Source organism: Mirounga angustirostris, unplaced genomic scaffold (genome assembly GCF_029215605.1).
Source record: "Mirounga angustirostris isolate CCGP_5_RB_7025 unplaced genomic scaffold, mMirAng1.0.hap1 SCAF_10, whole genome shotgun sequence".
NCBI lineage: Eukaryota > Metazoa > Chordata > Mammalia > Carnivora > Phocidae > Mirounga > Mirounga angustirostris.
Genome location: NW_026991718.1, coordinates 52,611,900 through 52,627,372, shown reverse-complemented (window position 1 = coordinate 52,627,372; position 15,473 = coordinate 52,611,900). Strand labels below are relative to the sequence as shown.

General features: G+C 41.7%; 1 protein-coding gene across 2 annotated transcripts in view; it reads left to right on the top strand.

Annotated features, from left to right (window-relative positions):
* ANTXR1 (ANTXR cell adhesion molecule 1) overlaps positions 1–15,473 on the top strand; it is a 248,972-nt gene that overhangs the window by 83,881 nt on the left and 149,618 nt on the right. For both annotated transcript variants that reach the window (XM_054509837.2, XM_064572414.1), the window contains exon 10: positions 2,337–2,435. In XM_054509837.2, coding sequence (XP_054365812.1) covers positions 2,337–2,435 — 99 coding nt within the window. The remainder of the gene's footprint in view (positions 1–2,336; positions 2,436–15,473) is intronic.

Sequence of the window (15,473 nt, the reverse complement as noted above, 5' to 3'; positions counted from 1 at the left end):
AACTAAGGCAGTGAACACTTGGATACTCCCTGTTTTGCTTACAAATTACATGACCTTGGGCAAGTCATTTAAAATGTCAAAATCTCAATTTCCTTATTATTAAGGTCCTTTATGCTTCCAAAAAGCATTCTGTTCTAACTTGTATTCTTTGTAGCACATACAGTACCTCCACATTCTCTTGCTTGGGTTTCAATTTCTTGCTTCTTGCTTCCCCATCCGGGCCAGCCCCACTTTTCTGCAAACTTGTCTAAAACTAAAATAAAATAAACCTTTTAAAAATCACAGCATCAGTCTCTAAATTGGTCACATGTCAAAGACGATGGGGATCCATTTCAACATAATGGCCCAGTCCTAAGGGCATGGCATTTGATGCCCGACACACCTGGATTCCCCGCTCTCCTCTGACAGCTACAAGCTGTGAGATCTGGGACAAATGACCGAACCTCACTCGGCTCAGTTTTCTCATTTGCACCTCCCTGGGCTGTGGTGAGGCTGAAATGATGTTGGACATAGACAAGGCTTAGCACAGGACTTGGCACCCAATGAGGCAGCCGCTAGTAACCGGTAATATTATCTCGGCATACATGATCTCTAAATTAGTTTCCTGGGAATGAAGGTGACTTGCACTCATGACTTTTATTAAACTTTGGAAGAGTCTAGTTTTCTAATTCCATTCATCCTCCAACAAAAATGTCCAATTGTATAGCAATTTACAGTTCAGGATCCACTTTCACAAATATTGCCTTTTCCCTCTGACTTTTAGTCTATTTCTTTTTTAGATGCCACCCAGCATTATCCAAAGCCCCAATTTTTATACACAAAAGAATGACCAAAAAAAGAAAAAGAAAGGAAGGAAGAAAATAGAGCATGGACTATTAGTTACTATCAAACTTAAGCAAATATTTCTAAACATTCAGCTAATAATTTCACTGTTGTTTTTTCTTTTTGTAAGACTATTGTAAAGGATCACTATTTTTATTCCACAGGGATTTTCTTTCTTTTTTTTTTTTTTAAAGATTTTATTTATTTTAATTGTCAGAGAAAGAGCACAAGCAGGGGGAGCGGCAGGCAGAGGGAGAAGCAGGCTCCCTGCTGAGCAGGGAGCCCGATGCGGGACTCGATCCCAGGACTCGGGGATCATGACCCGAGCCGAAGGCAGACGCTTAACGACTGAGCCACCCAGGCGCCCCGTCATTTTTATTTTTAATGTTATCAATTTGATTTGTGTGGTAAAAGCAATAATTCATCAATTAAATTTACCAGGGACAAACCTTAACTACTTTTATTTTAATTGTCAGAGAGAGAAAGAGCACAAGCAGGGGGAGGAGCAGAGGGAGAGGGAGAAGCAGGCTTCCCGCTGAGCAGGGAGCCCGATGCGGGGCTCGATCCCAGGACCCTGGGATCATGACCTGAGCTGAAGGCAGACGCTTAAAGACTGAGCCACCCAGGCGCCCACCACAGGGATTTTCTTAAGTACGAGTTCACCATGCATTATGGTAATGTGAAATTAACATGCAGGGCCAGAGACCTGCAAGTGATCTTCTCTCTTCTGTTTAGAGAGAAGCCAGTGCTACACTGAGGGGCCATCGTCCGTTCAAGCAGATAATGCCAGACAGTGGCCACTGGATAAACAAGATTTTGATTTGTTGCTAAGTACAACCATTCCCACATAATCCTAGGTCCTACTTCTGTATGCCCACCAGAGACAGGAGGACCTGAAGCCGTGTCAAGTAATTCCTGACCTAATGCAACGTTTTTCTAGTGGTGGAAGAAAAGACACCACCACCAGACAGTGCAAAATCCCTTACCACACCATTGAGGACAGACTGTGGATGCCATAAGACTGTGATTTTCAAAAAAAAAAAAAATTTTTTAGGTCCCTCAGGCTCTACAGAAATCCTTTCAGGGGAATCCGGACACAAGAGATGCTGAGTTGATTGGAGGAGAGGTGGCGAGCCCCCTCCTCCGTGGCCCCCTGGCTGCAGGAATCACAGCTCTTAAAACTGCCAGGACTTGAGAGACGGGTGAGATTTGAATGGACAGAGAAGCGGGGAACAGGGCATTCCAGGTAGGAGGAATAACAAGGGCAAAGAGGCAAGAAGGTAGGAATTCAAAGTAAGACATCGTACGCCTTCCTCGTGGACACCTAGTGTGATAAGGAGGTGGTAAGTAAGTGGTAAAAGGCACCCACGTGGTTTTGGGTTCCAACTTGAGCCAGCGTCCAACTATTTTAAGCCTGGCGAAACAGTTAACAAATGCCCTACATCAGGGCAGATGGAAAACGTAAGGTTAACGGACTGCAGTCAGATGACGTGACTTGTCCTTATTCCTTTCAGAATCATTTCAAGTAGTTGTAAGAGGAAACGGCTTCCGACACGCCCGAAACGTGGACAGGGTCCTCTGCAGCTTCAAGATCAACGAGTCAGTCACCCTCAGTAAGTTCTTGCAGAGTTGTGGGTCTGCTCAGCCTGCTTTGGGGAGGGGGGCCCCAACTCCACCTGCCATATGCCTGGTCCCCCACAGGGGACCTCACGGAGAAGGGCCTTCCTTGGTGGACGGGCCTCCCGAGGGGACCTATCTCGCCCCAAAGCTGTCCTTGTTCCTGTCAGGAAAGGCAGGAGGGCACCTGAGTCTCAGTCCACCGATGTCCACGCTAAGTCACTCTCTCTGGTGGCAGTGCTGGTGCTGGGTGCTTAGAGCTCGGGAAGCTGGGTGTTCCTTAACAAAGGACTAGGTACTGTCAATCGTAAGAGTGAAAAATAGATGGTCTAAATTTATGAATTCTGAATAAACCAAAAGGCAAACTGTTAGGCTTGCATGTGTAGATTCTGGAAGTTTTTCCGATCTGGATGATTCTTGCCTCGAGTGGCCAAGAAATTCTTATCACAGTGAATACCTGACATGAAATACAGCAATATGGAAGGAAAACAAAGTGCGCTTCATGCGAAAAATGAATTATCATGGCACTGGCACTTTTTTTTTTTAAAGATTTTATTTATTTATTGGAGACAGAGAGAATGAGAGACAGAGAGCATGAGAGGGGGGAGGGTCAGAGGGAGAAGCAGGCTCCCTGCCGAGCAGGGAGCCCGATGCGGGACTCGATCCCGGGACTCCAGGATCATGACCTGAGCCGAAGGCAGTCGCTTAACCAACTGAGCCTCCCAGGCGCCCATGGCACTGGCACTTTTAAAAGACATTTGTAGCAGGCAAGTTCTTAATTTAAAGACATATGTGATTCGTGCGGCTGTCCAGGAGAGGTGGGGAAGTCTGGTTATGGGGAGAATAGATGGCCAGGAGCCCTGGTTATTATTCACTATCTGCAGTGACAAATGGTAAGAATACACTACATTTTGTGTAACGTTGTGTCCTTCTAAATGTCTCACATCTCTGTGCCACGGTAGCTGTGGGAGGGAGGAGGATCAAGGAGCCCGGGGAGACGCACGTGTATTGACTCGGCTGTGACTCTAGGGTCGGCCTCCTCATAGCCTTATGGCATGGGTGCTGTCTTGCTTTTATAAAGGAAGAATTGAGGGGCATGTCTTTTTTCCTCCTTAACCTCTTAAAACCCTCTTGAATATTTAAACCGAGATAGGTATTGGCTTCCTTACAAACATCTGGAATTCCGGATATCATCATACTCATATGATTGGAATATTTCCAAACATTTGAAACATTCAGTTCATTTTCTTGATACTTGGAAATGCTCTCACACATCCAAAAAGTACATGCGATTTGAAATCATTTCGAAAAATCCCCGACTAGTCATAGTGTGAAGGTTGGACTTGTGCACTCTTCCGAGTTCCTCCGTTCTCTTCCCTTTGATTGTGATGTCACTCAAATACACCTGCCCTCTCTTCTTAGCCAAAATCTCAAATCTAAGATCAGAAAGTCCTGAGGGTTAACCTCAAAGATGTCAAGCCTTCCCATGTAGGCTTCCTAGACAAGCGAGCCTTCGGACCCAACCCGTCTCTAAAGATGAATGGAAATGGGGGCAGCGTGGCCATTGCCTGAAAGGTTACACAGAGATGCTGTGTTCGTATAACATGAACTGCGGATGTGCTCTGGATTTGTAGAGTGACATTCTGAAGCCCTATTTTCCAGCTTCTCTATGAAATTTTCTTTCTTGGGACACCCAACTCATCCTCTTTCTTCCTATTCTCTTCCTTTCCTAATATATACTTGCAAACACCTGCACAAGCTCTCCACTTCATTCATATTCAAAAACAAATAAAGGTCATAGGGGTAGGGATCTGGCTGAAGCCACAAGCCTCATTGTGCTTGCTGCACAGCGCTGACAGTTTGGGGCAGAGGAAGGCAGTGACTCAGGCATATGACATCCTGCAAGCAATTCTCCTACACGCAAACATACAGTTATTAAAAATATCCCAAGTGGGGGGGTGGGACGCCTTCGTGGCTCAGTCGTTAAGCGTCTGCCTTCTGCTCACGTCATGATCCCAGGGTCCAGGGATCAAGCCCCACATCATGCTCCCCGCTCAGCAGGGAGCCTGCTTCTCCCTCTCCCACTCCCCCTGCTTGTGTTCCCTCTTTTTTTTTTTTTAAAGATTTTATTTATTTATTGGAGACAGAGAGAATGAGAGACAGAGAGCATGAGAGGGAGGAGGGTCAGAGGGAGAAGCAGACTCCCTGCCGAGCAGGGAGCCCGATGCGGGACTCGATCCTGGGACTCCAGGATCATGACCTGAGCCGAAGGCAGTCGCTTAACCAACTGAGCCACCCAGGAGCCCTGTTCCCTCTCTTGTTGTGTCTCTCTGTCAAATAAATAAATAAAATCATAAATAAATAAATAAATAAATAAATAAATAAATAAATAAATAAATAAAATCCCAAGGGGGAAATACTGTAATTGGGAAAAAAAACACTTGTCCTTTGTTCATTAATTCACCTGCTCATTTCCATTCAGTAAATGATATGAACAAGAAACTATGAGGACAGAAGAGATGAATAAATTTTAAAATACAGCATAGTCGAATCTACATTTTTCTCTCAACCTTATGCATGTAACAGTCTCTACTGAGTCACCTCTGTGAAATAAAATAAATTTAGATTCCTTTACTTTTCCCAATCTCCTTTCCTATCTCTAGATCCCAAGTTTTAAAACATTATCTATTTTCATTTTTATAGTATGTATTTCCTCTTTCAAGATTTTTTCCTAAATGCTGCATTAGATTTTATAACAGGAAGAGAATATAATGCCATTATCAATCAGAAAAAGATTAATTGATGGCCCAGTGATGAAGCTAGGACTGTTGTGGCTCCAGTCAGTTCAAACATGGTGCAGGCCCCATAGTCTTTGACAAATAATACAATAGCAGATTCTATAAAGCCAAAACTACACATAAAAAAACAAATTGAAGAATTAGATTTATAGTGGAAGATGCTGACATGACTTTCTAAGTCTTCGAATGAATAATAAAAAAATTAAAGATATAGAGCAGGTATATAGATATGTTTTTAAATGGCTATGAACAGCCCTAAACATTTATTGTACTGACACAAACAAAATGCCAATATTTAAATATAACACCTACTTCTCTCCCACATTCCTTTGCTTAAAAATAAAATCAATGAATCAACCATTTAGAAATCTAAAACAATTTCTGGACTTGCATTCAATATACTAGATCCAAAAATTCTGGATGAAATATGATTTTAAAATTTCCAAGGGTGCCCGGGGGGCTCAGTCAGTTGAGCATCTGACTCTTGATTTCAGTTCAGGTCATGATCTCAGGGTCATGGGATCAAGCCCCACATCAGACTCCATGCTCAGCACAGAGTCAGCTTAAGAGTCTCTCTCTCTCTCCCTCTCCCTCCACCCCCACCCCATTCCCACTCTAAATAAGTAAATAAATAAATAAATAAAACCTTTAAAAAATGTAATGTGTGACCCTGCTCAAAAGAAGGAAACCCTCAGGTATAGAAAATAAGGGAATGCAAAATCTGAGCAGGAAGCAAAGCTGAGGAGGCTCTAGTCCTGGGGGTCTGCCGGCCGAGATCCCAACACTGATGCAGACATAGGACATCAGCCTGTGCAAGGCAGCAGGCAAGAACAGAGCCCCCTGCAGAATTCAGCTCCAAAGGGCTATACCACACATTAACTGGGATTGGAAAAGCTGCTCAGTGACTCAAATAAGCAAGGGAGTAAAGATAAGATGTTATACCACCCAGATGATACAGAAGCACCAAGTCAGGAAACAGACCCCAGAATGTGTCCACAACCATTCTGATCCCTTGGCCCTGGCAGTGGCAATGCACATCTAAGCCAACATACAGCACTCCTGCGGCCAACAGCCCCCACTGAAGAAGAGCTCACAGCACCACATGCCCAATCAGATGAAGATGGATGAAAGAAAGAGGAGAACAAGCAAGAAAACGGGACTGGAGAACAATTTGAAAGATCATGTAAATAAACACATTTAAAGTGTGTAGAGAGATCAGTAAGACCAAGGGGAAGACCATTCAACAAAAGCAGATCTGCAAAAGAATCTAGTGTAAATTCTAGAGTTGAAAAAGTTTATTCACTGAATTGCAATTTAATGGATGGATTTAGCAGTGTGATTAGACAGAGGGGAAGATGACATGCATGAACTAGAAAAGAAAGACAAGAAAATCCAGCCAAAGCACCAGAGCCAGATTATTTTCACCCAAGTTTTGTAAGACTTTAAAGGACAGATGATCCATATCTGAAACATACAAAGCAAATAGAGAAAAAAAATCTTAATTCATTTTATAATTACATAATCTTCATTTTTTAAAAAAACTAGACAAAGACACTAGAAGTAGAGAATATTTGAGATCAAGCTCATTGAAGACATCTAATAAAATGCTGTCAAACAAAATCCAGCAATGTATCTAAAAAGAACCAGCATAGGTAAGACAATTTTGAAGAATGAGTGGGAATTTGTCTCTTATATATATAGCAAAACATTTTATGCCAAGAAGGTATCAAAATTCATTATCCATTCCAAATTTTAAAATATGTAGTTTTAGAAAACTAGGAATAGGATAAAACTTTTTCAGCACAATAAAAAAACATATCTAGATATGTGAATTCAAAACTTGACATCATTGAATAGTAAATCACTATGTAGAGGTATTCACTTTATAGTTAGGGGGAGAAAAAACAGGACAACCTGTTTTATGATTATTATTTAATATTGATCTGAAAGTTCTAGCAGCCATCCAGTAGAACTTTCTGTGATGATGGAAATGGTCTAAAATGGTAGCTAATGGTAGTCGCAAGCCACAGGTGGCTACTGGGGACTTGAAATGTGGCTAGTGCAATTGAGGAACTGAATTTTTAATTTCATTTCACGTAAACGAAATTTAAACTTAACTTAAATGTCAACAGCCACTGTGACTAGTGTACTGGTCAAGGCCATGGGTATCACAATAACACAAGAAAACTAATGAGAGATCTAAGTACAGGAAAGGCGGTCAAACATCATTACTTCAAAATGTTGATTGTATCCTTCTGGAAAACTAAAGAGAATCAATAAACTACTAGACTAATAAGAAGGTTATTAAACTGGATGATTTTGAAATAAATATCTACCTTATAATAATCAATAGTTTTGTCAGAGTTCAGTAATGATCAATTAGAATGTATCCCAGGAGAAATAGAGCTATGACACAAGAGATCTAGTAAGAATTAATATAACAAAACTTGGTGAGGGATATGAAAGTATAAATAAACGGAGAAGCAGTATAGATTCATGCACAGGCACTGGAACCAAACCACCCAGGAAAAGAACCATGGCAAGTTACTTAACAGCTTCATGCCTCAGTTTCCCTCTCCGTAAAATGAGGATAGCAATAACAGCTCCTCTCTCATGAATTGCTTCGAGGCTTAAATGTGGGGAGTGGGGCTTAGAACAGGACCTGGCACACAGTAAGCAGTCAGTCGCTGTTGGCTATTGGTATTAATTAATAATTACGACTCTCACCATTATTAAATAGAGTGGCAACTGAGTATTGTAAAGACATCAGTTGTCTTCAAATTAATATTTACTTTTAAATCAATCCCAATGAAAATTCCAATGGGACTTTTTAAGTTAACAAAATAATTCTAAACTTTATAAGGAAGAATAAACATTCAAGAATGGCCAAGAAAAATGTGGAAAGTTGCTGTAGCTGATTTTTAAGATGCATAAAAGAGCTGCGGTAATTGGTAACTGAAACGATGTATAACCGGTGCTACAAAAGGCACACTGAGCTTTGGAACAGGAAAAACAAAGGCCATAAACAGAGCCAAACACTTACGTGAATTTGGTATAAAATAAAGTGACCTTCTATTCAACAGGAAAAGAATGGATTATTCCCCCAAAATGGTGTTGAGACAACTGGCTAACCACTTGGAAAAACAATTCAGTGAGATTTCTATCTCACACTTTACATTGAAACAAATTCCAGATGAAAAATTTAAATGTGAACATGAAACTATAAAAGTTCTAGAAGGAAACAAAAATAAATATTTACGTCATTGTCTAGTAGGGAGAGGCTTTTTAAGCATAACACTGGAGCGAGAAAGAATAAAGGGAAAATTTAATAGTGTGGGTGCATATTTTTTATTTTTCTGTTACCGTCCCCTCAAAATCTAAAGGGAACAGAAAACTAGCAAAATTATTTAAAAGACATATAAAAAAGAGTCAATAACCTTAACATACAGACTGCTCTTAAAATCAGTAAAAGAAAAAAAAAGTGAGCACATCAGTGGATGAAAGCTATGAAAAGGAAATTTACAAGAACAATAGTGGTCAGCAAACATATGGAAAATGCTAACTGTAACCAAAGACATGCAAATTGAATAATCTATCAACCTGGCAAAGATTAACAATACAATGCCCGGTATTGGCAAAAAATACAGGGGAACAGGTGTTTTCATTCATCACTGGGACACCATTAAATCTTTTAAAAGGCAATTCTTAAAATGAAGCAACTGCTTTTATATATTTTTGACCCAGAATTTCCATTTCGACTTCCTCAAAAGGAAATGATTGGGAATATTTACAAGGACTTGGCTACAAGAATGTTCATCCTGATTCTGCTTATGATAGCAAAAGGAAAAAGAAAGAGAAAGAGGGAGAGAGGGGGAGGAGGAGAGGAAGGAAGGAAGGAAGGAAGGAAGGAAGGAAGGAAGGAAGGAAGGAAGGAAGGAAGGAAGGAAGGAAACCAAAATATCTAAATGGAAACAATATAAATGTTGAACAATAGAAAATCTGTTATATAAAGGATACTTTGCCCCTATGTAATTAATGTTGTGAAGAAGGGAAAGAAGAACAATTGCTGATGTGGGAAAATGTTAATAATATAGTTACAAAAGTTACAAAACAATACCTCCATGCTATTTCTGTTTTATACACCTACTTTTATGCAGAGAGAGACTTGAAAACACATCAAAATGTTAACAGTAGTTACCTCTGAATGAGACCACTATTAATTTTTTCTTCTAAGTTTTCTACAATCATATGTCTCATATGTAACAAGAAAAAAATCCACAACAGTTGTTTAAAATTTAATTTTAAAATCCTTGTTAATTGTGTACTCCTACCACACATCTTCAGTTTAGCATTTGGTTAGCTCTCCAGTCACCAGGCTGAACTCACTCCTGGCCAAGAAGATATCTTGGAAATCCTCACACAAACTTTATTTATTCTGGCTGCACTTTTTCCTACTCCAGTATTCAACATATCGTGCCAAGAAGAGATCCACTTTCAATTGGAAATCCATTTGCAGAGAGATTAGAATGCTGAAAAGGAGACACTGGGGTATAAGCTGAGAAATGATCCATCTTAATGAACAGTAAATTAAAAATGGGCTTTTTATCAATGCAATAATATAAAACATGCTAGACTATCCTGGGGCTGCGTGGCAAGGTAGGAGGTATGACGATAAACACAGAAACCGATTTTTAACAAACTCACTAAAATTCAATTTATAGGCCATGTGAGAAATCAGTTTCCTGGTTTTATAGGCACACTTATTTTTTGCTGCAAAATGTTATTTCCCAGCTTGATCTCCAATCCTATTCACTAGGCATGGCTCTGGTTTACTTTTTGTTCACTCTCAAAGGATAAAACTTTGCCCCCTTTGAAGATTCTTTTTCAAAATGAACTTTAGTCATGAAGGCAGTTCTAAGAGTCCCAAAGAGGGGCTCAGCTTCCTGAGGGGACGAGAGACAACACTCACTCGAATGCAGAAGTTCGAGTGTGTTTGTTTTTAAAAATCTGTCCAATTATCCACAATCTATACTTCATCTTAGAAAACATGTGGGCCCTGGGGCTGCTGTGGGCACCCTAAGGAGATCATGGAAATGCACCTATGATGGCAGATGGGGAGGGAAGAAGACAAACTTCCCAAACAAAAGCCTATTGTTTCCTTTCTCACTGGTTAGAGTATTGTATCTTTTGGTCAAAAGTACTTAGTGCAATTTGGATGCATCCCTGAGGGGTTGATGTCATAAGAAGATGGTGGAAGGTCACTTAGGGCAACTCGGAATGAAGAGACATAAAGGAGCATCTCCTCTTGTGGTGCATAAATATCAGACTCTCCAGAGAGCTTCATCTAAGAAATAATAGCAGCTACTGATTCCTGAGCACCTACCCTGGGCCTTCCCTGTACTATCGCATTCCATCCTCACAGCACCCCAGTGAGGGACAAGTTATTTGTATCCCTTTTTGCTAAGTAGGAAACTAAAACTCAGAAGTGCCCAAGGTCACCTAGATGGCTGGAGGTAGAAGCGATTTGGACCTTGGGTGATCCAGAGGCTTTTGACTACTTCCAAAACAAAGATCCCCACAGATCCTTGGGTCCCCTGATTCCCAAATGCCCACATAACTCTGATATAGACCTCATTAGGAGGTGTTAATTCCCATGACTGCCCTGCATTTTGTAGACTGGAAACCTCAGCTCAGAGAGATTTGGCTACTTGCCCAAGGTCACAGAGCACATTAGCAGGGAGTCAAGACTTGAACTCAAGTTCAAGAAAAAAAGCCCTGGACCAGGGAAGAAAGAGCCCAGGCTTTAGTGTGTCAGTGTATGTTGTTGACTCTATGTTCACAGGTAAAGCACCCCTTGTGATTCCCTGACTGGCCCCTTTTCCTTGAACATCAGGAGTTTCACGTTATCTGGCAGAGTTCCCCTTTGCCCCTGCTTTCAGAAAGAGCTCGATTTTGCCAGTCATTTCTGAGGTGGTTCCTGCCAAGACTGTGTTAGTGCGTGTTCCCATCATTAAGGCCCAGACAAAAATATCATTAAGTGGAAATTTACTGGAGTGTTGCTTGGTCAGACAAAAGCCCCAGTGATCTGGGATAGGATGGAAATAAATGGGGAGTTGCCACCCCACAGTAACTAGGTGGTAAAGATTTTCATTCTGCGGCAAAAGACCTTCTTGCAGGGGTGAGTTGACACAGCCCAAAGTTAGCTATGGCAGTGCCTGATAGACTCACCCTTGACCTTGTCCCTGCTCTACCGTGCATGCAGTTGCCTCCAAGCGAAAATTCTAAGCAACATATGAACTTAGCATGCACTGTGCTTCTTTGAGGCGTGGTTGGAGGAGAGCCTTGCTTGTGAACTTCCTGAGACTGTCATTGCCCTCGCCCTGCCTGTCCTGATGGGGAAAGTTGGACCCCTCTACTTCTGCACCCAATGGCTGGACTTCCATGAACCCTGCCTGTCCTCACATAATGCTCCTCCCTTGTCACTTCAATGGGATGGTGGAGGAGAAAGGGGCAACCACAGAGCTGGGCCAGACTTGTGAGAACCCCAGGCAGGCTAACAATCTATGCCTCCCCTTCAAACTGACATTCTTTAAATATTTTCTCAACACCCATTTCGAGGAAAAGTTGGAGGCTGCTGAGGGAAAGGAAGAAAAAGAATGTCATCTGTGGATCTCTTCTCCGTGCAATTCAGCTCTGGCCCCAGCATGCATACTGCAGCAGTTCCATAGCATCCACTGTTATTCAAGTGTGTGCCTGGGGTCTCCATCCCACCTCTTCTCTGAGTCTCTGTAGAGGTCTGTGTTCTTTAAAAGCAGTCAGTATTGATCATCCTGATTGTATGGAAGGCTCTAGCCATTTTGGTAGGCTTGCCCCTCCATCCCAATTCCAAAGGTAAAACCCTCCCAAACCTAATTGTGCACAGCTGCAAGAGTTTGTGTGTCAGGAGACACATAGCTTGTGCATGAATCCACAATTGTCTTCAACCAAGTAAAAACAAAGGTTTAAAAAATATATTTATTCTTAGTAGATTGCAGCTGTCTTGAGTGCACCACTTACTCTGACCTCAATTTTTAAAGGCTGATGCTTTGCTTAGAAGATAATTTGTAAGTTTTATAAATGTCAAATGGTCAAGAATTTTTTTGGTGTAGATTTATTGAGAGGGGAAAATATTTTGCAAGAGTCCTGGGCCCATTACCTTCATTAAGTTTTCTTGCAAAACCTACACCGCCCCTATTACCTTCAGATAAAGATGAATGCCAAATACCATGACGTTATGTGTAGTATGATTCCAACCATGTAAAAAATAATATGCATAGAAAAAAATTCCTGAAATAGTGTACCCCACAGCATTAACAGTGTTTATCACTGGAAGTTAGGATTACCAAGGATTTTCATTTCTTTTTTATATACTTCTCTGTCTAGCTCAGACTTCTCACTTATTTCTCACACTCATTTTTCTGAGTCTTATATTGCTAAACATGTATTACCTTTGTAATTAATAAAAATAACAGAAAATATGAGCAGAAAATCATTTACATCCTGAGAAATCAAACTAATTGTGCTGAGGACCAGTTCCAGGAGCCAGTGAGCCTAGACCCACAGGGGTCACACCATGTGTGGGACTGGGATATGCATAAGCCCAAAAAAGACAATCCAGAGACCAGCAAGGCTGCTGGATCCCATCCCTGCACTCCTCTGGGAATGGACTCATGGTCCCTTGTTTTTTCCTTCTCCTGGGACCCTGATGGAAACTTGATCCTCGTGTACACAGTGACCAGGATAACACACTTCATTATCTTCTAAGACTGCACTCAGTTCTGAGTCCTATATTGCTGTTTATAGGGAAGGTGTTCCACTCTACATCCTTCCCGCCCACATCAGTTCAGAACCTTGGCAGCACTCTAAGTCCCACTTCTGGAATGCCCCTTTTAGTTATAAAGCTCCACCAAGCAGAGTGGCCCAGGTGCTGTACCACCTACCACCAGGAAAACCTGGACCCATGAAGCTTGCATGGCGGCACTCTTCCTTTCTCCAACCAGGCGTCTTGCAATGAACCTCAAGCTGTTCTTCCCTCCTCTACCCATCACTTTATAACACCTCTGAACTTTTCTGAACATTCTACCAATACCTGGGGGCTGTGGACCACCCAGTAATATCTAAAGGACCCTCTACAATGGGCAAAATATATATATAAAGCCATGATAGACATTATACCAGGATTTCTTACCTTGGTACTATCGACATTTGGGGCCAGATAATTCTTTGTTGGGGGGGGAGAAGGATGCCTTGTGCAGTGTAGGATATTTAGCACCATCTCTGGTCTCTACTCACTAAATGCTGGTAGTACTTCTGTCCCAGTATGACAACCAGAACTGTCTCAGACATTGCCAGTTGTCCCCTGAGGGACAAAATCACCACACCGGAGAACCACGGCACCATATACATGTCCACAGATCCTATTTGGATAGATGCCTTTCTTCTTGTCACCCCTATACCATCTAGCCCTGACACAACCTGGTAGGTAAGTTGCAAGACATACTCAGTTTGCACACATGTTCACATCTTCTGTTTTTCAGGTGCCTCAGAGACAATGAACTAGCAGTACCCCACCTTAGTAACAATAGTTGACATGTCAAGTGCTTAAATGCTGAGCACTTAATCCAATCATCTCATTAAAATGTACATCAGCTTAATGAAATGAGTATGATTCACATCTGATCTCTGATTCGCGAGATCTCTGGGTTGCAGATAGGGTTACGTAGCCAGCGGGTGACAGAGCTGTGATGGAATTCGAGCCCAGGCTCTTAATGAGCTCATTGTTTCTCCATCCTGGTCCAACCTGCCCCCAGAGAGCAGGAAAAGAAACCAAAAGACATATCCTGGATACCTGTAACCTACAGGAACTGGTAAAATAGTTATGTAGAGGCCCAGGGAACTTACCTGGAATCTGTTGGCCAGGTTCAACTAGCCAATGAGGGCTTCCAAGGAAACCCTGCAACAATTCCAGGCCAGGGAAGAGGGAGGTGGATGTGAGCCATGCCTAAGGAGGACGGTGGCCAAGTCTGGCTTCAGCTGGGCATGAAAGGACATTATAGCGGATGCACTGTGTTCTGAGGATTATTCCCAACTCAGCGCCACTCACCAGCACTTCACTACCATCTCTTCCCGTTCTGTCTTGACTCTTGTTTCTCATTCCTCTGACCTCAGAACCACTGTTCAGCCTTTCCAAGTAGAAGCCATTCTCTCCACTTTCAAATTCTTTGCTTTGTCCCCTAATTAGAGATTAATGTCTTCTGTCAAGAAAATCCCCAGGCTTGTTATCTCACGCATTTATGAAAACTTCCCCACTCAGGGCCTGACACCGAATACGTACCCAATAAATATTAATTTCCTTCTACTCTAAGCAATGGGCTCCATTTAGCTTTGCAGTAAAATCCCCATGTTTGTGAATTATCATTGCAGGAACCCCAGGAGGGCAATCAACTACCTCCTTTCTGGCTGAAGCTCCAGAAAGCTCAACCCAGATGCTTTGAATTTCACTAACTTGGAGTCCTGCTGAATATCATTTTATTTCAGGTTTTTGCACAGTATTTTAAAAGCTTAACTTTTTAAAAAGATGGTTACTTCTGAAGTCAGCGAGAAGATAGAAACATCCAGCCTAGCTCTAGCCTGTCTGTTCTCCCTTCATTCAGACACATTCCTAAACCAGCTGATAATTTGGTGCTGAACAGTTATGCTTGGCTCAGGGATGCCCTGAAAATGCTCCCTAGACCCAGCGGAGATTGGGAGAAAGTGCAGAGTGAGCTCATTTAGTCCCTAACCTTCACTATTTTGTAACAGTAGGAATGTAAACTCTACTTTGGAGCTTACATCAGCTTTTGGAGGGTTTCAACAAGCACCCCCAGATAAGACTAAAGGTTTCGCCTGTCCTTTTGACCAGAAATAAATATTTATAGCAAGAAAAGATTGCCAAGGCTTGAAAAATATTTGAATTATTTAATCAGCCCTATAAAAGGATTCACTGTGATTGGGGTTTGAATTAACTAATGAATTTTAATCCTGGTTTTATCCCAAATCCATTAGATAGTCACCAACTGCAGGGAAGAATTCTGGGAATTTCTTCAATAGTCTCAAAAAAATTACATTGATCCAAGGTCAAAACCTGGGAATGTATGTACTTGAGTGTATGGTTCTGGAACATGGGTTCATTATAGTAGATCACTGTCTCTCAAAAGG